The 24,728-nt window shown below is 37.2% G+C and overlaps 1 protein-coding gene across 12 annotated transcripts in view; it reads right to left on the reverse strand.

The window, feature by feature from the left end:
* PTPRD (protein tyrosine phosphatase receptor type D) overlaps positions 1-24,728 on the reverse strand; it is a 428,647-nt gene that overhangs the window by 163,478 nt on the left and 240,441 nt on the right. For 7 of the 12 annotated variants that reach the window (XM_088130360.1, XM_088130356.1, XM_088130355.1 and 4 more), the window contains exons 6-12: positions 23,743-23,853; positions 20,201-20,470; positions 16,383-16,964; positions 10,283-10,416; positions 4,426-4,570; positions 2,201-2,506; positions 1,140-1,333 (exon numbers count right to left, since the gene is read on the reverse strand). In XM_088130360.1, coding sequence (XP_087986486.1) covers positions 1,140-1,333; positions 2,201-2,506; positions 4,426-4,570; positions 10,283-10,416; positions 16,383-16,964; positions 20,201-20,470; positions 23,743-23,853 — 1,742 coding nt within the window. Of the gene's footprint in view, positions 1-1,139; positions 1,334-2,200; positions 2,507-4,425; positions 4,571-10,282; positions 10,417-16,382; positions 16,965-20,200; positions 20,471-22,488; positions 23,126-23,742; positions 23,854-24,728 lie in introns of those variants that run through there. The other 5 variants (XM_088130365.1, XM_088130363.1, XM_088130364.1 and 2 more) reach the window with 2 other exon arrangements.

Consider the following 24,728-nt stretch of genomic DNA (forward strand, 5'->3'; position numbering starts at 1 on the left):
AGAATGATTTCACTCCCCAAACCTCATAAAACACATTCATGTAATTAAAAATCACTATTTTTACATCTTACTTAATATGGACAAACTTGCCATACAGAAAAATAGATACTGTATGATCTGTTATATTTTGTAAGAAAGAATATAGTGTAGTTTAATTTTATCAATATATCATTCTAAGCTTTTCTTTAATAAAAACAAAGCATCTCATGTATTATTAGAACAACTATTCATTTCAAACACAGCTCTATCTATTTCAAATTTATCACTGAGTTCTAATATATTATTATCAAACCTTAGCTCATTTGCATATATTACATATTATCCAACCAAATTGATGTAATTCAGTGCAGAAATTTAAGTGTACCATAAACCTCATTGATATACTAATACAGTTTAAAATACTTAACATTACCTGGATCATATCCACTGAGATAGAAATATAAATATGGAACAGAACCTGTACCCAAATCAAAATGAACTAAAAAGCAACTACAGGTAGTCCCTGGGTTAAGAACACCCAGTTTATTGATGACCATAGTTAAAAATGGAGGCTACTGTAGCAAGATTCAAGTTAAATACACAATGATTCAAGTTTAGTACACAATGGTTTGAGTTAATTAAATAATACTATTTATATAATATTATACAATAATACTGCTCCAGCTAAGGATATACCTTGGGAACGGAACTCGTTCTTAAACTGGGGACTACCTGTAAAGTATTCCTCAAGCATATATGAAGAATACATTAAATGTGAAATAATGGCAACATACTAATATGTGGTTTAGCAAGTATATAATATTATACTGTTCTGATAATTATAAACATCAACTGTGGAAGAACAAGGGAGGTTCCACTCTGCATGATGAGGAAAATTTATTTTGACTTAAAAGCACCCCAGGTATGCTTTCCCTCCCATTACAGCCATAGATCCATGTCTAGAAATATGATTCATGCAAAGAATGGTATCGTAACCTGATTATCTGGTTTTAGATCTGAAGCATTTGGAATTCTTTTAGCAATAATATACTGAAATAGAAGGAAACATTCAAGCTAGCAATTAAAAAAAAAAAGATACGGTTATTCTATGAATAACTTGCTTTTCTTATTATCCAAAGAAATTGAATATAATTAATTACCTGTGCATCAGCCAACATGATATCCTTCAGCATGGGTTGGCCCCTAGGCTCTCCATTTTCCATCTTCACATAGTGCACCTGGTAACCTCGGATTTGGCCATGCTGTTTATTGGGCACTGGAGAACGCCATGACACTTTAACAGATGTAGAGTTGACAGCCTCAACCTCGACTTTGCGAGGAGGACCACTAGGAACTGGAACATATCAGTGGATAAAAGAATTACAGGCACTTGTCCCAAATAATCAGCGTCTTTTTTTTTCCTTTCTTTTCTTTTTAAAAGGAGACCCCATAAGCCTTCCTTGAAGAATACAAATGAAAACACTCAACAAAACTGTTCTACATTTCAGTGAAAAGATCAAAAAACATGACTGATGCAAAAATGGAAGAAAAAAGAGTATTAGAGAAATAGAAAAACATGTAAAAATGTACAAAAGCCAAGGAAGATGCTTTGAAACTCAAAGCATTAAAGTACAAAGAAGTATTTTAGTAATCAAAATAATACAAAACCTAAAAGACTTTTAAAATGCTTGCATTATTATTATTATTATTATTATTATTATTATTATTATTATTATTATTATTATTTCTTCAACAGGGGAAAAAGGAAATAGCAACAGGGAAGTTATCTTCAAGGTTCAAATATGAAAAAAACAGCTTCCAAAATATTTTAAAAATTGAGAAGCATCAGTTTCCCCAAAGATATAAATACTTTAGAATATGTGCAAAGACAGAATTAAAATCAGAAGATTAAAAAAATAATAATAAAAGAAGGGGAAAACATCTAAAAAAATGTCCATTTTTTGTAAAGAAGAAAGTATGTCATGCACACAAGGGAGAGCACTTTAAAGAGTTCCTTATTTTGTTCATAAAATTTCTATGTTTGCTTTTTGCTGTTGTTGTTTTAAAAACACAGAAGCAGGCAAAGACATATTGGATTTAAAATATCCGTTGAAATTGTTCTGGGGGAAAAAGATGAGCAAGGAAGGGAAGGAATACTTAGATCATACAGAGACAGCAGATTGAGAGAAAGAGTCAAACGGATGTGTTGGAAGAAACATACCATCTTCATCTGTCCGAATAAATACAGATTCACTCTCTGGGCCAGGTCCGACATCAGTGTGGGCTGCCACAGATATGCGATATTCAGTCCATTTTTCCAACTGTTCCAAAAGGTACTGTGTAGTATCCGGAGTAATTCCCAAAATTTCATGGGGCTTGTCATCTTCTCCATCAGTTCCAGTGTACTTGATGGAATAGGAAGTGATAATTCCATTTTGTTTTTCCAATGGAGGAGGTTGCCAACTTACCAAAATACTAGTGGAGCTGGGGCTGTTGCAACTAATGTCTTGAGGAGGAGCTGATGGCTCTAATTTCAGTAGTGGGTTAAAGGAGGATTTGAGTGAAAGGACAGAAGTGGTTGAAGAAAAAATGAACAAAAAGAAAGAAAAATAAATAATAAAGGGCAAACCAAGGAAAAACAAAAATTAAATTCAGAAACAAAGTATTTAGACAGTCTTATGAGCCTTGGCTTATTAACATGAAACAACTGAAAATGAATTAACTAAAAAGTGGAAAAGGATGTTGGGGGAAATACATGAAAATGAGCCTCAATATATTGTTACCTACCTGTGATTAATCATTCTTCTTGAAATAAAAACATCAAACATGATACTTCTATGTATATATACACCTATAATATTACTTATCTTATGTGTTTACTAGTTTGTCTGTCTGTCTTCTATTTTAAATTATACCAGCTTTCAGCACTCTTACACATTGGCCAGTCTTTCCTGCACTAAGTGCTAGGAAAATTAATATCTATTCAATCCATTTTGAAAAATCAACATAGAAATATTTGTATTTTTCCATTTCCCTCTTTTCTACCTACTCTACATTTTAAATTAAAATAAATATTTATACATCACCAGTTGTAGCCAATAAAATGTAAAACATGCAGAATCAGAAAGGAGTTTTCATTTGTCTTAGTCAAAGATTTACCTACCATGAAAAAGTGACATGGCTGTTGGCTCTGACTGTAACTTGTACTTACCATAAATGAAGAGAGTTTAATATTTTAGCTCCTCTTGGAAAAACCTTGGCTAGCAAAGAATTGAAATCTACTAGCGATTTTACAATACATACACCACCCACTCACCCCACACAATACAGAGTTACTAAAATATAAAAAGTTGATTGGTTAAAAAAGACAAAATAATTCAACTAAATACACTTAACTAAGCATTCATCCCTTATACCCAAGAACCCAAGTGACTATTTTTAAAACAGATAAGTTTAAAATAGAATTTTAGTTTATTAGTGGAAAATTATTATTAAAGACCATAGCAAAGCCTTTATCAGATTTATTTACATCCATTCTTATACATCACATAAAATTTGAAACTGATTCCTGACCCCCAACTCTCAACATATGCCTTAGAAGTCCCACTGCTTTCTGTGTGGACACCCCAACTCTGTTATTTTTAAAAAATTCTTTTTCTGGATGACAACAAAGTAGAAATAGTTATTTGATGAAAATTCATTATATTGACCTGGTAATTTGTAAACAAATTGTTCTGTGAAATGTGTGCCCCCTTAACTTTGTTTCTTCAAATCATATTGCCAATGTTTCAGCACAGTGAACAAAATGGAATTTATTTATTTATTATTAAAGCTTTGGAGCTACTTTTGTATGAAGCATATTTGTTCTTTGTTTTGGCGAGAGGTTTAGATGGAAGAGAATGAGAGTTTTCCAAGTTTGAACTAACATTGCATCAGATGGCACGCTAGAGGGATATTAAATACTGTGTTATGAAATAAAATGATCCACTAGAGAACTGATATACCTACCTTGAAAAACTATTTTTCTATAGATATTTATTATTGTTTCCAATGAGTGACAAAGAATGTGCTTTTTCACAGTGGCAGCCATTTTAAATTTCCTAAAGGATCTCAGAATGAGCTTTCTAAAGGAAAAAAAGTAGTGACTACTCCAAAAAACACTCTTAGAATAGCATTTTGCCAAAGTAGATCTCTCTCAGAATAATAAAAAAAGTATCACTGATACAGTATATTTTTCTTTAGTCCTGCAGCTTCCAGTGGAACTTCCTGCTCGGAATCTATGGAGTAAATCTGAGATTGGCAGCATATATTGTGGTGAACAAGAGGAAGGTGAGGTGCCCTTATTGTGCATGCTTAGAGTTCTCTGAAATGTAGTATCCATATCTCCTGTGCTTGTTAACTAGAATAAGTATAAGGGAAATTAAGTAATAAAGGAGAGGCACCTACTTGACTGCATTGTTCTAGCTGAAATTTCTGTTGTTGATGCACCAAGGCCTTGTGGAGAGCGTGCAGCCAAACGAAAGTAGTACAAGCTATTTGGTTTTAGGCCTTGTAAGTGGTAAGATGTAGCTGGATCAATAGAAATTCTCTGCTGAATGATAAATAATAAAGGGAGAATGGGTTAATACTAATTTGTGCTTGTGAACAACATTTTTCTAATATTCAACCATAAAATTAAGTATCTTGCAACTAAACATTCTGAAACTACTATGTGTAGCTACAACTCCATGACTTAACTATATTACCTGCTAGGCACTTACTGCACTGAGACCAACCCTGACAAAACTGCACACGAATGGCAGTAACTGGTACCAGCTTGGACACACTGCATATGACAATCTACAGTACATAATGAAAAAATCATATATGAAGCTATCATTACATTTCTTCCATCAACAATGTATGTAAATGGAAATCTCTTTCAACTAAGTCTAAGTTGTAATTAAGATGAAGAAAAAGATTCTTCAAAACCACTGCTCTGTTTCAAAACTTACTATGAGTCACAGCTTGCTGTATAAATCACACAAATGAAAATAGTTATTAGAAGTAAATTGATTTTATTTATCCAAAAAAAAAAAATCCCTCTCATCCCTATGAGTAGTTATGTCTTCCTCAATCTCGGGTCCTCTACCAGAGGCCTGGGAGTTTGAGGGTTCTGCGCAGTATCTTAGCTGTTCCTAGCTGTCCTCTTCTGGCAGAGAGCTCTGATGTTGTTCCTGGGATCTGCTGGAGCCATTCTCCCAGCTTAGGAGTCACAGCCCTAAGTATTCCTACCACCACTGGGACCACTTTGGCCTTTACTTTCCACATCCTCTCTAGTTCCTCCTTCAGGTCTTGGTACTTCTCCAGCTTCTCATACTCCTTCCTCCTGATGTTGCTGTCATTTGGAACTGCTACCTCTATTACCACTTATGTCTTCTGGTCCTTGTCTACTACAATGTCTGGTTGATTGGCCACTACCTGCCTATCCATCTGAATCTGGAAGTCCCACAGGATCTTAGCTCTGTTATTCTCCATGACCTTCTGTGGAATCTCGCATCTTCTTGTACACAATGCCAACTACTTGGTTGTGCCATTCAGTGTATGCTGTTCCTGCCTGCATCTTACACACTGCCACTATGTGTTGGACTGTCTCTGAGGCCTCTCTGCATAGTCTGCACCTTGGGTCCTGTCTGGTGTGGTAGACCGCTGCTTCTATGGATCTGGTATTTAGTGCCTGTTCTTGTCCTGCTATGATAATTGCCTCAGTGCTACCTTTTAGTCCAGCCCTTTCCAGCCACTGGTAGGATTTCCCAATGTCAGCCACCTTAGGTAACTGTCGATGATACATCCCATTCAGGGGCTTCTCCTGCCATTGCACTTCCTCTGCTTGAACTTCCTTGCACATCTGCTGCTGCCTCCGGCATTCTCTCAACAGCTCATCTTTGGGTGCCATCTTAGTGATGTACTCCTGGATGCTCTGGGTTTCATCTATGACAATAGCTTTGACATTCACCAGACCCCACCCACTCTCTTTCCGCCTGGTGTACAGTCTATGGGTGTTGGACTTGGGCTGGAAACCTCCGTACATTGTGAGGAGCTTCCAGGTCTTCATATCGGCAGCCTCAATGTCCTCCTTTGGCCAGCTCACTATACCAGCAGGGTCTCTGATGACTGGCAGGGCGAACATGTTGATGGCGTGGATCCTGTTCTTCCCATTGAGTTGGCTCTTCAGGACCTGTCTTGTCCTTTGGTTATACTTAGAAGTTGCTGTCTTCCTTGCCTCCTCATCATGGTTCCCATGTGACTGTGGGATACCAGGGTACTTGTAGCTGGTCTCTATATCTGATATGTGGCCAACTGGTAGTTCCACCCCATCAGTCTTAACTACCTTCCTTCTCTTTACTACCATCTGGCCACACTTCTCCAGTCCAAATGACATCCCAATGTCCTCAATGTAGTTCCGTATCAGGTGGATCGATGAGTTGATGTCTCATTCACTCTTAGCATACAGCTTGATGTCATCCATGTAGAGGAGGTGGCTGACAGTAGTTTCACTCTTGAACTTATATCATATCCAGTCCTTGTGATTATTTGGCTGAGGAGGTTCAAGTCTATGCAGAACAGCAGCGGGGACAGTTCATCATCTTGATATATACTGCACTTGATGGCCACTTGTTGGAGCTGTCTTGAATTGACACCACTTCCAATGTTGTCTTCCACAGTCCCATTGAGTTCTTGAGAAGGTCCTTAGTGTCCGGCTGACTTTGTATAGTGCCAGGCATTCACAGATCCATGTGTGTGGCATTGAGTCATAGGCTTTCCTGTAGTCAATCCAGGCTGTGCTCAGATTGGTCTGCCAAGACCTTAAGTTTCATGTAACTGGTCTATCTATGAGCAACTGTTGTTTTGAGCCTCTGGTGTTGCTTCCAATGCACTTCTGAGCTGTACTCATGTACTGGCCCATATGGTTCTGTACCTTGGCAGCTATGATGTACTGCTGTTAGTTTCTTTAGCCAGTAGGTGTAGATCATGTCTGGGCCACATGCTGTCCAGCACGTCATGTTCTTGACCCACTGTTGGATGTCTGCTGCTGTGATAGTGACTGGTTCCTGTTCTGGGAGATTGCTGTGGTCTTCTTTCAGGCCCTGGAGCCACTTTGCACAGGTGTTCTCTTCTCTTTCACCCATATGTTCTTCCAATACTGTTCAGTTTCTGCTGTTGGTAGCTCTGCTGTTATGATGTTGCACTGCTGTTGGGAGTACACCTTGGATGGTTCTTTGGAAAACAGGGCAGTTATCTTCTTGGCCTCTGCTTCTCTTGTGTAGCTCCTTTGTCTGGCTGGCTGCTTGTGTTGTGAGCCTTTGTTTAGCAGTCTCTAGGGCTTCAGATGGAGTCAGGCCCTTGTACTTTTTCAGTAGTCGAGTCTTATCCTTAATCTTCACACCCTTCTGAAGTTCCACCAGCTGACTAACTTCTCTCTGAGTTGCCTTGATCTTAGCCTCCAACCTCATTTTCCGGGGGGGGGGGTATGTACTGCTATTCTTCTTGATTGTGTGATCCAAGCATCTCTAGGATTACAGTAGCTGTAGCATATACCAGTTCATTGGTTTGAGTTATGGTGCTAGTAGGGATTGTTGTGAGGGCTCTATTGGCATCTTCTAGCATACTATCTGATGGTATTTCTCCATTGAGCCTTGGTAATTGGTCTCGAGGATTGACCGTAGTAGTTTATCCATGATTTTACACCTCATATCAGCTGCTGTGCTCTGTAATGGACTGGGTAGCAGTGATGTTCCAGCTTCAGTTGTTGGCTGCACATCCAGTTGTTCTTCCAGGTCTTCTTGAGTCAGAGATGTAATGTGGAGTTGGTCTATCTCAAGTTGTGAGAACAGCTTCCTCTTCACTATGTTGAAGCATTGGGTAACTAACTGTTTCTCAGTTAATGTGGATGTAGATCTTCTGTACATCCATAGTTCCCTCAGACATTTCATATATACCCTCTCATTAGGTCTACTGTTGCAACAGCATTCCATCAATTCCGGTTTCTCTTGTCTTGTCCATGTATGGTTTGTTCCAGTAGCCCACTTATCGTCAGTTTGTCCTGGTTCCCCAACATCTGATTCGGATCTTATTAATCTGCGCAATGTCCGAGCCAGCATGACTCTCTTAGTTTGTGTCACTCTATTTGAGGTAGGCAGGTGAAGCACTAATGTGTCTTTGCCCAAGGACCCCTACTGGTAAGATAGGTACCAGATGGGATTTGAACCCTGGTCTCCCGCATGAAGGGCGGTGCTCTAACCACTACACTATCCAGCTGCTGAACTGGTAAATAAATTTATTTATTTGCTTTCAAGGAAGGGAGTAGCCCCTGTAATTTTCTTGGCAAGATTTTGGAAGTGGTTTGCTATTGCCCTCTTCCTAGGGTAGAAAACCTGTGACTGGCCCAAGGTCACCCAGCTGGCATGCCTAAGGCAGGACTAGAACTCATGGGCTCCTGGTTTCTAGCCTCAAGCTCTTAATTGCTACATGAAACTGGAACTCTATCATATATATTTATATAACTAAATCTCTCTATATTAAAATACATCTGAATAAAATTTATGATATCAAATTTATATTAGGCAAGGTTCTGGCAGAGACTTGCATTGGTAATTGATGTCCCATGCCCTCCTGTTTAACATCTACATGAAAGCACTGAATGGGGTCATTGGTTGGTACAGTATATTCAATATGCAGATGATATCTAACTTTACATCTCACCTCCAGACTGCTCAGATAATACTTTGTCTGGAGGCTCTTCAACCCTGTCAAAACCAAGTGGCTGTGGCCCCCGAGATCTAGGAATTATTCACCTTTGGTCTTGGATGGCCTGTTACTTTCCCATCTGAGGCTAGGGAGCTACCTGGGGATTCTCCTGGACTCACAGCTCCTGCTTGAAGAGCAGGTGACAGCTGTGGCTAGGGCCTTTGCACAGGTTCATCTTCTGCCCTCGTTGCGACTATTCCTGGAAAATGGGACAGCCTTCAGATGGTCATTCACACCCTAGTCAACTCATGACCACTGCAACACATGGGATTGCCCTGGAAGACCATCCAAAAGCTATAGCTGATCCAAAACGCAGCAGCATGGTCAGTAATGAGCAGACCTCCATACGCCCATGTCTCATGCATTGATTGCCAGTTGGCTTCTGGGTGCAATTCAAGGTCCCGGTTCTTACCTATAAAGCCCTTTATGGCATAAAGCCTGGTTATTTGAGGAACTGCCTGTCTCTAGTGCTTGTCTAGTAAGATTGGCAGAGTGGGGGCAATCTGGAAGGACCTGGAAGCATGCCTTCAATGTTGTGGCACCTGTCCTCTAGAACTGCTTCCTGCCAGAGATTCACATGGTTCCCACCTTGCAAGAGTTCTGCAAGCTTTTAAAAATGTAGCTTTGCTCCCACACTTGGGGTTAGGCTGTTTGTAAGTCCATGGCAGTTTTTGTGCAGTATTTCAGTTACTGAGTTTTGGTTTTTTCCCCCCATAGCTTACTTGTTTTCCACTGGGGGGGGGGGGTCTTCTCTTTTAATTTTGTAACACACCCAGAGTAATTTTGGAGTGGGAATAATCATCGTTATTGTTATTATTATTGGGTCTATGTCAGGATAAGATATCTATATGCAACTCTGTACATGCATTCAGATGTGCATAAGAAAATAACAATCAACCAACAAAAATATTCATCATCATGTATACCTGCATTTGTTATAGACAGTCCTCGTTTAGCGACTACAATTGGGACCGGCAACTTGGTTGTTAAGCAAAGTGGTTGCCAAGTGAAAAATCACATGACTGTGATTGTGTTTATGATCTTACTTCAACTTTCCTTTGCTTTACAGACCTGAGAAGGTGTAAATGTGGGCATTGGTCACAAAGTTACTTTTTCATCACCGTTGTAACTGTGAATGGTTGCTGTCTGAGGCAGTCGCTAAGTGAGGACTACCTGTATACAATATGATCCATAACATAACAAATTTTACAGTTCTGTTAGAGTTACCATCACATTTTATCAGATAATATTTGAGGAAAATGTGGTGGTACTGCCTGAAAAACAGTACCTATTATTTGCAAAGAAGTAATGCCATGACAGTATTCCTACTTTGATGTTTCCTAAAGCAGAGAGAATTATAGTAAATATATATTTTATTGCTTTGAACATAGGATGAAGAAAATACTGCTCTAGTACTATAATTTGTGCAAATTTTAGAAGAATGAAAGTATAACTTAGAAGATTTTGCAATAGTTGCAAAATGTTTGCAAAATATGAAAAAGAATAATTTATTTACCTCTTCACCATGTTCTCCATCTTTGTAAACAAGATCATAATTGGAGATTGTATCAGACCGTGGAGGGGTCCAAGAAAGTAATATGCTTGTTTCAGATTCAGGTTCAGCTTTGAAGTTTAGCGGCTGTCCTGGTACTGAAACAAGAACACATAAGAGCATTTACTCAAAAAACCCAAACCCTTCAAGGACTGTGCCTTATAACAGTATAACCTATATAGACCACACTTTTTAAACTAGCTTATCTCCCATAGCTAGTACTCTTCTTCATTACTGTGATTTTCATGCCAATTCTTTATACTGTCAAGCTATCATTATTTATCTGACAAAATGGGTTGGTATCTATCTAGGCTGGCTAGGGAAGTCCATACATCTCAAAGTTGCTGAGGTTGAGAAACATTGCTTTAGATGACAAGCAAAACAATGCATCTATCAACTTTCCAGCCATGTAAACTCCTACTTGAGGGAATGGCAAAGGCATGGTTGTGCTGGCTACTGTAACCCTGATCATGGGAATGAAGTTTCTGCTTTATATACCACCTCAACCTGTGATCTCTTTTACCTGCCAATCATTTCCTAGGAGCAGCCCATGGCTAATGAGTCTCTAGCTCATGCCATTTCAGAATGTAAAAAGTGTGTAGCAGATTTTTGTAATGATGATAATTATGTACATTAAGACATCATTCTGAAGTGTGTAACTTTACAAACCATAAGAAGCAAACTTATTTGCTCCAATTGTTACTCAAACTGTAACACATTTTTAGACCTCATATTTGTATCCCAGCACAAAAGCTGGAAGTTTTAACATTTTTTTTTTGTCAGATCTTACAGCCAAATAGGTTTTAAACTGCATAGCTCTTTGTGATATCAGCACACCATTATATCACTGATTAAGGTTTAAAGTGATGTTACAAGAGTTGCTGTCCTTAATGTATTTATTTTTAGTAGTAGCTAGGAGGGATCAACATTGGGACTGTGGCACAGGGTGGGTGGAGTAACTTTTTCTTTTGCACTGAATTCCTAATTCAAATTGAGCTTGTTGGTACCATTTTATTTCGGAAGGAAGCAGTTATTGAATGAATACAGTAGCCTCTTTCAGGACAAATACCATGTCAGTGGGGTGTTTCACCCACTTTTCTGTGGTTGAATGTATCATTGAGTTGGATGTAATTTATGTAAATGAATTTCCTTACTCTCCTTTCTGTTCCAGAGGTTCTTCTAACCATCTGGAGGGTAGGGACAGGAAGAGAAAATCTGTTCCACTGATATATCCATGAAAGCCTATTTTTTTAATTCCACAAATAGAATGGAATAGAATGTGTTAAATTCCTAAAACAAAATGTATATATTTATTGGGACACTCGATAGTGCAAACTATTCTATTCTTGCACCACATCAACAGATCAGCAGAGAATTTGCATTTTTAAAAGGAAAAGTATGATCAATTATAATTCATTAATTCATGAAAAAAATGAAAAGAAATTCAAACTGAAACCAAAAGTGAAACAAATTAGTTTGCAAGAACTAATACATATAACCTAAAGTAACAAGTATCAGTTAACGTTGGTCTGGGTTTACATTCCTGTTCAGTTGTTGTAAGGAACTATAGTGATGACCTTGGAGAACCTACAAATCCAAAGTTTCAAAGCATGATTAAGGATAAGTTTCAAAACATGATCAGGATAAGAAGAAAATATTAGAAAGAAACTTAAACTGATTCCATCTTAACTCTCTTGGGTAGAAGAGGGAGCTAGGGAAAATGCTTTCAGGCTGTTTAATATTCATTATGATTTCTGTGGAATCTGTTTCCTGACCAGGCCTTCCTTGAAGGGCTGACATCAATTTTGTTTGTAATGCCCCCTGCATAGTTTCTCCAAGGGTCATCTCTGTAGTCCCTTACAGCTATAAAGATGTTTAAGTTATTGACATTCAGTTGTGTTAACCAAATAACTTCAAAGTTCAGTAGAAATATGTTTTAACTAGAATTTGGGTATGGAATATTTTATAGTATTTTAAGCTTTTAATAGTGTATTGGAATATGTTAAATTATAATATAAAATATAATATTTTACATTTATTGGATATCCACTTGTATTTCATTGCTTATTTTGGGCTTTTTATCATTTATACCATCTGTTTTTTAAATATTATTTTAAACCTCTACTTGTATTAGTATTATTTCTTTTTCCTTTCTTTGTAAATTGTAAGACCTAGCTTGTAAAAAGACAAAACAAACAAATATATTTGGGTTGTCCTATGCAAAGTAACTTCTTTTTAACTGTAATTTACCATGTAAGAGCAGGTGGGGAAATAGTAACTGTTTTTATTGTGTATCCATAATTTTAATACTTTTGGAATCTCAATTTCCTAATGCTATTTTTTAAAAAAATTGTGTAGAGACTTTCCTTTTTTCCTATTAATCATTTAAAAAAAATGAACAAGCAAGAAAAGAAAAAGGGGAAAGAAACAAATTGATGGAAAGATCAATAACTGGACAAAGAAGTTACAAAAGTTGTATAGTTAGTTCTCAGTATACTGCTGATGAAAAATTAACCATAAAAAACAAAATAAATTATTTTGAACAAAAAGGAAAAGGATTTTAAAGATTTTTTTGAATCTCTGAGCTGAGTACCAAATTCTTCATTAATTTGTTATTTAATGATACCATAAAAAAAAAGTACTAAAACAGTATAGGTAAATATTTTCTAACTTCTCTTTGTTATACTTAGATTGATATATAATGTTTATAAACATTTAAAATTTTGTGTATTTCTGATTTAAGTTCTTTGGTCAATTCTTTTTCCCCTTAAAAATCATATATTAAATGCTTCAATTTGCCTTGGTGCATAATATGTAATATATATGGAAGTTGTTCCTGCTTAAATATAGTCAAACCTCTGTTATGAATATATGTGGTTAATTTTGCCATTACTAGACATTCTCTAAATTTAGGTTCTCAGTCTAATATAATCAACAACATCTCTCTTTCCCAATAGTGTGCTAAGTTTATCCCCACAGCTGTGAACATGTATCTTAGTAAATTGTGATATTTTTTGTTGAGATTTCTTGGCATTATGCCTAACTCTAAAATGGTGGTTCCATTTCAAATTTGATTTCTAAAATTTTCTGAATAATGTTGTGTATTTCTTTCCAGTACTTTTTTTTTTAATATGTCTACTACATATGGTAAAATCATTCTTCTATCTCATGGCATTTCCAGCATTTATTACTATGTGATTTGTCTATCTTGGAAATTATTGACAGAGTTGTATAAAATCTATAAAAGAGTTTATACCACTTTTCTCTTAAGTTATAACTTGGGTTAAATTTTATAGATTTGTTCAATAGTTCTTCACAAAAAATGGTGTGGCAACTTTTATACATAAAATACCACTGTTCAGTGGTGTAACTTAATGCTTGAGAAAGTTTTCTGTCAAAGAATAAATTCTTATAGACCTCAGCTGTCAGGGATACTTGAATTAAATTTATTGAACTTTTATCTTTTCATGGACTTATAATATACAAGTTTATAATACTGCTTATAATATTATAAGTTGTATTATAATACAACTTTAACCACAGATTTTGCTTACTGGCTGGTTTTCTTCCCTGTTTTTATTCTTATATACACCCTCCCCCCAAGCTGTTTCGAGTTAGGCAGTCTTATAATTATGTTAAATAAATGAATGAATGAATGAATGAATGAATGAATGAATGAATTATGATAAATTCTTTGGAATTCATGCTGTACTTATCAAAACAGTATTCATTAGTATGTAGTTCTTTTTAATTTGTTAAATACCTTTCTGCATATTATGATAACAAAGGAAAGGGAGAGTATATACAGGTGAAACTCAAAAAATTAGAATATCGTGCAAATGTTCCTTTATTTCAGTAAGGCAACTCAAAAGGTGAAACTAATATATGAGACAGATGCATTACATGCAAAGCGAGATATGTCAAGCCTTACTTTGGTATAATTGTGATGAGTATGGCGTACAGCTTATGAAAACCCCAAATTCACAATCTCAGAAAATTAGAATAGTGTGAAAAGGTTCAATATTCTAGGCTCAAAGTGTCCCACTCTAATCAGCTAATGAATCCATAACACCTGCAAAGGGTTCCTGAGCCTTTAAATGGTCTCTCAGGCTGGTTCAGTAGGAATCACAAGCATGGGAAAGACTGCTGACCTGACAGTTGTGCAGAAAACCATCACTGACACCCTCCATAAGGAGGGAAAGCCCCAAAAGGTAATTGCAAAAGAGGTTGGATGTTCCCAAAGTGCTGTATCAAAGCACATCAATAGAAGGTTATGTGGAAGGGAAAAGTGTGGTAGAAAAAGGTGCACAAGCAGCAGGGATGACCGCAGCCTGGAGAAGATTGTCCAGAAAAGGCCATTCAAAAGTGTTGGGGACTTTCACAAGGAGTGGACTGAGGCTGGAGTCAGTGCATCAAGAGCCACCACACACAGACGGATCCTGGACATGGGCTTCAAATGTCGTATTCCTCTTGTCAAGCCGCTCCTGAACAACAAACAACGTCAGAAGCGTCTTACCTGGGCTACAGAAAAAAAGAACTGGTCTGTTGCCCAATGGTCCAAAGTCCTCTTTTCTGATGAGAGCAACTTTTGCATCTCATTTGGGAACCAAGGACCCAGAGTCTGGAGGAAGAATGGAGAGGCACACAATGCATGATGCTTGAAGTCCAGTGTGAAGTTTCCACAGTCTGTGTTGATTTGGGGAGCCATGTCATCTGCTGGTGTTGGTCCACTGTGCTTCATTAACTCCAGGGTCAACACAGCCGTCTACCAGATTTTGGAGCACTTCATGCTTCCTTCCGCAGACGAGCTTTATGGGGATGCTGACTTCATCTTCCAGCAGGACTTGGCACCTGCCCACACTGCCAAAAGTACCAAAACCTGGCTCAGTGACCATGGGATTACTGTGCTTGATTGGCCAGCAAACTCACCTGACCTGAACCCCATAGAGAATCTATGGGGCATTGCCAAGAGAAAGATGAGGGACATGAGACCGAACAATGCAGCGGAGCTGAAGGCCGCTATTGAAGCATCCTGGTCTTCCATAACACCTCAGCAGTGCCACAGGCTGATAGCATCCATGCCATGCCGCATTGTGGCAGTCATTGATGCAAAAGGGGCCCAAACCAAGTACTGAGTACATATGCATGCTTATACTTTTCAGAGGTCCGATATTGTTCTATTTCCAATTCTTGTGTTATTGATGTCATGTAATATTCTAATTTTCTGAGATTGTGAATTTGGGGTTTTCATAAGCTGTACGCCATAATCATCACAATTATACCAAAGTAAGGCTTGACATATCTCGCTTTGCATGTAATGCGTCTATCTCATATATTAGTTTCACCTTTTGAGTTGCCTTACTGAAATAAATGAACATTTGCACGATATTCTAATTTTTTGAGTTTCACCTGTATTTTCTTAAAATAAAATTATGTACATAATTTACAGAGAAGTGCAACTTCATAGTAGAATGTGCTTAGAAGAGTTATTTACTACAAGATTTGGGGAATCTGGTATATGATTTATATTTTTCATTGGATTGCTTATTTATCTTACATTATTCAGGCAAAAGAAGGAAAAAAAGAAGCTCCTGAAAAGAGGAAAATTTCAACAGTTATTTACATAATTAGGGCAGGAAAGAATAAGAGGAAATGAAAGGACAAACTTTGAAGTATATTCATATTTGGAAATATGTGTAAAGGTAAAACAAAAGCAACAATACAGACAAGATTAACACATTGAAAGAACTGAATACAACCGTGGCAACAATTTCTCCAGAAAATCTTCTAAAAACAACATAAATGTAAGACCAATATTTCAGAAAATGTTAATGACATAAAAACTCTGAAAGGCAGTGCACACATTTGCAAAAAATTCAGAATTATGCATTATTAGATATACATGATGGGTACTCAGAAAATCTAATATTCTCAGTTTAACTTGGTGGATTTCTGTATTTGACCAGTACAAAGAGCTACCAACCATCTTTAATCTTATTGCCTAGAACAATTCTCACCCCATAGTAAAACTGACTGGAAGAGATTACTGTAAGTTCCATCTTACCTCCTGTCTGAGTGATGACTTGTATATCGCTAGAAAGTGGTCCATCTCCAACCGAGGTAAAAGCAAGAACTTTCACTGAGTAAGTTTTCTGCGGTACAAGATTCCCAATGGTGGTGATATGGCTGTCAGCCACATTATGTTTTAACCAGCTGTTGACATGCTGGGAAGGATCCATGGTATAGTACACTCTGTAGCCTTGTATTTGACCATTTGGTTCCTCAGGTTCTTCCCACTGCACTAAAATGGTGGTTGAGCTCAACATACGAGCCTGTACATTACGTGGTGCACTAGATGGTGCTTGCTCTGAGGTCCGTGTTGTCACAGGTTCACTGGGTGGACCCCTTCCTATGTTATTCACAGCAACTACTCTGAACTCATATTCAGAATATGGGCTTAAGCCAGCCACACTGTATCTTGTGGTGGCTACTCCATCAATTTCTTTATATAATTCCTCAGAACTCTTAGGTTTATGCTGGATTATGTAGTAAGACACCGGCTCAGGGTTTCCAGAATCCCAGGTCAAAGTAATGCTTGTTGCTGTGCTTTCGGTCACAACAGGAATTCCTGGAGGTTTGGGTAATGCTAGAAAAATATAATGAAATTTATTCAACTGAAAAAAATGTAGAACTTCGTGAATAATTATATAACAGAAGCATAAAAATAACTCAGGGAATCAGTAGTTTTTGGAGAACAGGAAAAATCTACTGAAAATATATAAAAAACAAAAAATATTAAGAGCTTATTCAGTATCTGCCAGAAAGAAAAACTAATTATTTAAAAAGCATTAAATGTTTCTAATGTTAAACTTAATGAGTCTAAATGTGTTTTAATGGGCCTCATTTACTGAATTTTATAGGAGAGGGGCATATAATAGAGAAGAAGAGGTAGGGCATCAGAGAAAAGGAAGAAATAATGTAGGCTAAGTATTTATGGAACAAACCCAGGTTTCAATTTGGTTACACTTATTTCCTACTGGAAACAATAAACAAGACTTAGATCATAACCAAGGTGGTTAATTTCAATGGATACTAATCAATGGATTAGTAATTTGAATGGATACTCAGGGCAACTAGCATGACTCTGTTGGCTACAGAAAATAAAAAGCCCACTCAGAATGCCTTGCTGTTTCAAAGAATGCATAATTCTAATTGTGAGAACATGACTGAACTGTAGGAAAAGCCCCCAAAACTGGCTGACCAGGATCCCAACAAGCTTCTAACTGAGCTGAGTTAGAAAAATCTGGAATACCCCACAAAAGTGAGGACATCTGCATATTAATAGTCAAAATATTTGTTCCTGATACTTCTGCTATCTTAGAATGTTTTTTTCTATGTTTACAATTCTGATTTATGTCTTGGTTCCTTTTTTCCTAGATTCTGACTGTGTGATTTTCATGCTTTGGACTTTGAGCACTTATTTGTTTTATATATCACATTCAAAGTAGCTTATAGTAATTAAAATACAAATGATAAATCACAGGAATGAAAATAAAATCAAAGAAACATACATCAATATCATTCAAGCCAAACTTCAACCAACAATTAAAGGTTTGGTGAAAAAGACAGGCTTTTGCTTTTTTCCTAAGCCAAGACACTACAATGAACTGTGCATTCCACAATCTGGTGGCCACACAAGAAAAGGCCACTACTATGTATTGGATATGAGCTTCTGGCAGTGGGGGGAGGCAGGTCCTCAGAATGGCCTGTCTCGCAGATCTATGTCTCTGGGCAGGTTCATAGAAGAAAGACAGACCTTCAAAATACCAGGCAAAACCCTGATTGAAATAGGTCTGGGTAATCAGTTTCATCCAGATGCATCTGGAGTTGCAAGGCCACCATTTTTCAGTCACCTTATTTAGGAATAGAAGATTACATATGGGTATTTAATTACAAAGACCTTCTGAATGCCAGGAAGGCTTTTTCTTTGCCTTCTTTAAGCAAGTAGGAATACATCCTTCATCCAAACAGGCATTAATAAACATGGGATCAGTCCTGTCCTGGCTTAGAGGGCAAGGGTTAAACAAACAGGTGGTGAACCTCACCTTCCCAATATCCTGTTCACTGCCTCATAATGCAAAAGAACTGAAGAAAAGAAGAATAGCTGAAAAGAACCCATATGAACAGGACAAGCAGGTTCCAAGATTGCCTGCCTATGGCTTGCCATTAACTGGAGTTCAAGTCAAAGTGAATCCAATCAACCTTGCCTGCAGAGAACGATGAGAATTGCTCACAGAAAGCCTGGGACTCTTTCCATTTCCTCCCAAAGTATCTTGATAGAAAAGCTTCATTAGCCTATTCAGTGTAAATGTAATGGAGGCAGAGTGGTAAGCTCCCTTTGCTACATCTATTACCATGAATTACAAATAAGGGATTTATTCCATGTTTGGGCAAATTCATCCGAAGAGTTTGCCCACTTATGCTACAGCCCTCTCCCAATCCACCTGAGCTCTCCTTGAGTGATCAGCTATTAGGAGTGATAAAGTTAGCTACTCAGTCCATCTCTGTGATACTCACATCAGCAGGGCTTCTACAGTTTTGCAAACAGATGAGGCATAAATTTCCTCAAGCACAATGGAAACCATCTGGATCCATCATGTATTTGAATAATACCATTTTAATTGGTTTACCACCTCTGTAGAGGTTTATAAAAGCCACCTCTCTAAAATTGATTAGAGAGTGAACCAGTTATGACAATGGAGTTACAGCTAGCTTCTCTGCTTTCAGATAACTGGCTTCAGGCAAACATAAACATGGCTTTCTTCATGCATGGGACCAGATACTAATTAGACAAATCAATGGTTGCTATAGTGGACATGAACTCCTGAGCCATTCTTGATTGGGTGGCCTCTGTGTGGACACTGATATCCCCTAGAATATGACATCTAGGGTAGTCCACTGCCACATCAGAAATCATTCCAGCTAGCTCAGTATTATGCAGTACAGTGGACGGTATAATCCCAGAATCCTTAGACTGCCCTGTCCAATCAGATTGGTGGAGTGTCAAATGGAGCTTCCGGTCAATGAGACAAAATTCTTCCAGAAAATGGCCAGATCAACCACTAGTTTTCCTGTCCTAGCTTGCTGCATCATAGAATAACTTGATAGAAAGAGCTTAACACACCTCTCCTCTCTCAGCCAGGTCCCCATAATATATGCCAAGTCAGCAATTTCATACAGGAATATTTTGGCAGCAAGTGACCAAGCATTCAGAAATAGAACTTTGGGGTTCAACAGTTCCTTTGTAATCAGTTTGACTTTCTTGGTCAGGCTGCAGCCTGAACGGAAGGGAGGCCAGCAACCGGCTTCTTCTCCTTTCCTTTTTATTGATTACTGTATGCTATTTCTTACTGCAAAATTCCAGTAGAGACATTCAGAAACTTACAGAAAGCCCAATCCTAATTAACCAAACTGGCCAAGGTTGAACTAGCTAAGTTAAGACTACCTTCTTACTATCTTTAGTCTGGCTTAGGTTTCTGGCAACATCATAGATTCTTTCTAACTGGCTGGGTTTTGGATATGTAAATTGGCTTCTCTTTGACCCTTCTCCAACCTATTTTTGGAACTTCTATCAGCCAGTCTTGTAATCAGCTGGCAAGAAAGTAATTTCAATCTGCAGAAATAACTTGGGCCTCATTCTAAACTCCTTCAAACAGAATATTTAATTGAGATTATGCCTTTAGACTACATCCAATACTATATGCATGTATACTTAACCAGTAAAAATTTTTTCTTTATAAAATTGTGGGTTACCACTGAACAACTTTTTTTTTTAAAAAAGGAAAGTTAAAACATGCATAGCTTCAGTTAAATGCATCATACCTTTTACAGTTATCTGTGCTATTGCTTCTATAACACCAAGAGTGGACATGGCCACACAAGTATAGTTAGCAGACTGCCTAACATCATTGAGCTCCAAGACATTCCTTCCTATTGGCATATCATCTTCTGGTGTCAGATCTTCAGCCCCCAGCATCCATTTCACATATGGCATTGGTGACCCCACAGCAACACAGGTGATATTAACACTTCCTCCAGGCATAATTTCATGGTTGGTGGGTGGGATTGAGAACCTTGGTGGGACCCGGCGAACTAGAATGAAGCACAGATAAAGCTAATGACCCATACAAAAATGGGAACCTAGAACTTCCAAACAAGACTACATGCATATATAAACACAACTTAAAACACTGTTACTCTTAACTCCAAAAAAGAAAACTAAACAGATATATTATTTGTACATAAATTAGTTCTTTATACATTTAATCATTTTTACCACATTCATACCAAAGTTGTTTTACACCCAGTAGAGATCTGCAATTAAATAACTACACACTAACGATACATAAACATCAAACACACACACACGCACATGTCTATTCTTTATACATATATGTACAAAAGAAAACTGGAGAGTTGACAGCATGCTTGAGTTGAGTATTAAAACCAACTTCAGTGCTGCACACTTCCAGCCAGCTGATGTAAAAAAAATGTGTTGCATCACATCGTCACATCAGAGCCTTAGAACACATCACCTACATTACACTGAAAATACAAATCTGATTTGCTTTCAGACTCAAAAAGTGGATGCAGCCTCAAGACCTCACGCTAACACCAAAACAAACATAGGAGAATATATATATATATATATATATATATATATATATATATATATATATATATATATTTTCATAAGAGAAGAAACAAGGCAAAGCCAGTACGAGTACTGGATTTGATCATGCAGGCAAGCAAGTGACACAGTTTAAAAGGAATCATGCTTAGGAGAGGGAAAATTGTGTAAGGAAATAAAAATAATTAAAAGGTTGGGAGAGAAACATACTAGGATAGAGAAGATCATTTTAAAATGTGAGGATAAGGTAATTTGAAACAAATAGGGCTTTTAAGAAGGTAAGAAGTAGGAAGGTACTCGATTAAGTCTAAGGTTGTCATGAAGCAAGTGTATGGTAGTGAAGAAGGAGCAGAACATTAAAGCATTCCGGGTTCCATAGTTTTCACATAAAAGGGAAAGAAAAATAAGTTGCCAGGATTAACAATAATGTTAAAAGCAGCTCTATGTGTACATAATGAAGGATATTAGTATCTAAAACACATAGCAACAAGGTATTGCATTAACAAAGTAATCAGTATTTAAGCAAACACAACACCAAGAAAATGATTAAGAATCAGTGTTCCTGCTTCATATATTCTGTATGTTACCTCTGTATATGCAAATGTTGAAAAAGGAGGGGCAACAAATTCATACAAAGTAGTATATCCTTTAATTATGCAGCTTTTTAGACAAGAAGCTAATTGTACCTCTCAGTAATAAAATACAATAAATCAATGTGGTCCTGACTTAGAGAAATTGACGCCTAAGTCCTATCATTAACAATGGGAGTTTTTTAAAAAAATATTTATATAGGAAAAACCTCAGCTGGGTCAAGGCTATAAGTTCCAGACAAACATTTCAACCTTCCTACTAGATTGAAGAAATAAATGTATATAGACATGAAAGAGGCTTACTCTGATGGCCTCATGAGTGAATGGGACGGGCACAGGGAAAAGAAGGAGCCAAACATGCCTTTAACAGCCAATTGTTAAAAAGTTACACAAGCAAGTGACAGGCAGTGCAAACTCTGTAATCCCAAACAGAGTATTTTTTTTTGGGGGGGGAGGTTTGCTTTGTTTTTAAATTAAAACTAAAACACAAGAGAAGTTTAAGTCTTCATGCTTGGAGTGCTTGAAGGAGCAATTAATTGCAGGAAATCATTCCTGGATCAGCAGGCATCAACAACATAAAAGAAAAGGAAAGAAAACTGGAAGAAGGGAGGAAAAAGCAGGAACACTGACCAAGTTGGCAAGGCCTTAAGCATTAAGGAGTATTACTGCTGTTTGTCATGCATCCAGACTTTCTCCCTCTTTGATCATGCACAACAATCAGATATCATCACACATTAAAAGCCATGACCAGGGCATTCTCTGCTTTAACATAACACTAACTTAAAAATAAAAAGGCCACAATGCAGCTACATTCATTTCATTTGTATTCTTTGTTATTGGTTTAATTAATAGTTTTGTAAGGTGGGTAAAAAAGTAAAAAACACACCAACCTTCTCGCAGCTCTGAGGGATGTAGGGGGTTTGATGCAGAACACAATGAAATGAGGAAAGGAGAAAAACAAGGGAAACACAGAGAGAGTAAAAAGGCCATATCAAGGCTTTCAATGGCTACTTGAACATCTTTTACTTGCTCTACTCAAACCTTCCTACCTCAGGTCTGTTAGCAATTTTTCACAGCTATTACGGTGTTAGAAATTAGCATTATTTGAAAGAAAAAAAAATCCCTTCAGGTAACAATGGCACACATGCCTCATGCAGTATAATACTTCAAAGGAAAAGAATTAGGTAGTTTTCTAAGAAGGCCATAATCATCTCTGAACCCTTTCTACCTAAAAAATTAAACCATAAATACTTTTTAGGAAGTTGTATATTACAGCCCCCGTACAATCTCATGAGCTAAAAGCTGTATGGTTTAAACAAAAAATATCCCTTTGCCTTTCCAACCCACCCTTTCATTTAGCACTCTCACTTTGCAGAAGGCTGTTAATTTCCAGATAATGTAAATTATGCCAAGAAGATACAACAGTAAGTGCTTCCACAGATTTAAAAAAGTAATCCTGGCTTTTACTTTACAAAAATAAACTTACAGGGATGTATCACCATTTCATATCTCTTAAAAATATGTCAGTCTCCTCCCCTCTCCTCCTCTTTTTTAAATCCAAAGAACAGCTAGTTCGTTAAAACATTGCTAGGGATTACAAATTATTGATAAGATTTCAATTTATATATATAGGAGGGGGATGACAGAAAAGGAAAACCACACCAGTGTCTTTTTCCCTGAGAATTTTCAAACTAAAAACTTTTCCTTTTAGCAGAGGTCATGAGGAAACACATCTCAGTACTCTGAGTTTCAATTAGACTTAAATTAGTTTCACAGCAAGCAATAATACTGGAAATTTAAATAAACCAAAAGAAAGAAAAGAAGGAAAAACAATAGGAACCCCCCCCCCCCAAATTAATACAATGTTAAGATAACTAGCCAGTGCAGGAAAAGTAGGTAATCAAGCTGTAAAAAAAATGCAAATATACTTACAAACTTTAAGTCACAGGGATATATTAGACTCAGTAGTACATCTATTCTTCCCCAAAGTTCTCCACTAAGCTTTTAGACCATTTTTTTACTGTTAAGTTTTCCCACGACACGACACCGGGAATACTACAGTTGCTAAAGGATAAACCCCAGGGGAATCTTAACACCCCTCGAGCCTGAATGAAGAGTTGATGCCAGGGTTACATCATTCCTACCTCTGACATATAGATTGGCAGGGGCAGAATAGCGAGTACCCGCACTGTTGGTTGCAACACACTCATATTTGCCTTGGTCAGATTCTTCACTCAATTCGATTTGGAGGGCACCTGTACGGATATAAAATATATTCCCAAAGAGATTGTCAAAAGAAAGGTTTTTCAAACTCCTTACAATACACCGCTTAACAATAACGAAAAACCCTGTAAGCGAAGGTCCACTCAACGTCGGTTCATTTTCTCGCTAAGGTAACACAGACAAAAAAAATGATGTGATGAAAAAAACAAAGAGATTATTTTTTTCACACCATCAATACTAGAACAGGAAAACAATCTGCATTTGGCAAACAATTCTCTAGCATAATATCATTTCTCCTAGACTATTAAAATGAAGATGGGTGAGACTGCTTCAAGGAAGTATGGCTTTAAAATAAAACAAAGGAGATTAGGTTATTGGGTCATCACGTTTTGTTTTACTAAACTGTATTTTTTGTGTGTGTGCAGTAAAAGTAATACAAAAGGTGGAACTTGGCAAAAAAGGGCAAGATGGATTTCAAGAAAATCTTCTTCTGAAGAAGGCCAAAAATGTGCAGCAAGTACAAAAAAAGGCTGCTTGAAGTGAAAAAAGAAACAAATTAGTTATTTATAGTAATCAAAAGAAACAAAACTCCCTTAAAGACATGCAGATTTGTAAGAAAAAGAAACACATTCAGCTACAATTTACAATCTTTTAGTGCATTTGCTGAAAAACAAGAGGATTGAATTAGAAGGCACCAAAAAAAAAGAAAAAAAAAGTTTAAAAAGTAAACAAAGAAGAATCAACCAACCACTGCTGAGGACCTCGGGATGGCCCCCCAAGACACCCATCAAAATCCACGCCTGGGATTAGCAGTGTGGTGTCACAAAACCCAAGAAAAATACAAAACAAGAATTACAAAAGACATGGACAATGTTTACAAAATGATTAAAACCCAGCAATACCACAT

The sequence above is a fragment of the Python bivittatus genome, unplaced genomic scaffold (genome assembly GCF_059951505.1).
Source record: "Python bivittatus isolate LINGU-HERP-01145 unplaced genomic scaffold, Pbiv_v1 ctg000850_np1212, whole genome shotgun sequence".
Lineage (NCBI taxonomy): Eukaryota > Metazoa > Chordata > Lepidosauria > Squamata > Pythonidae > Python > Python bivittatus.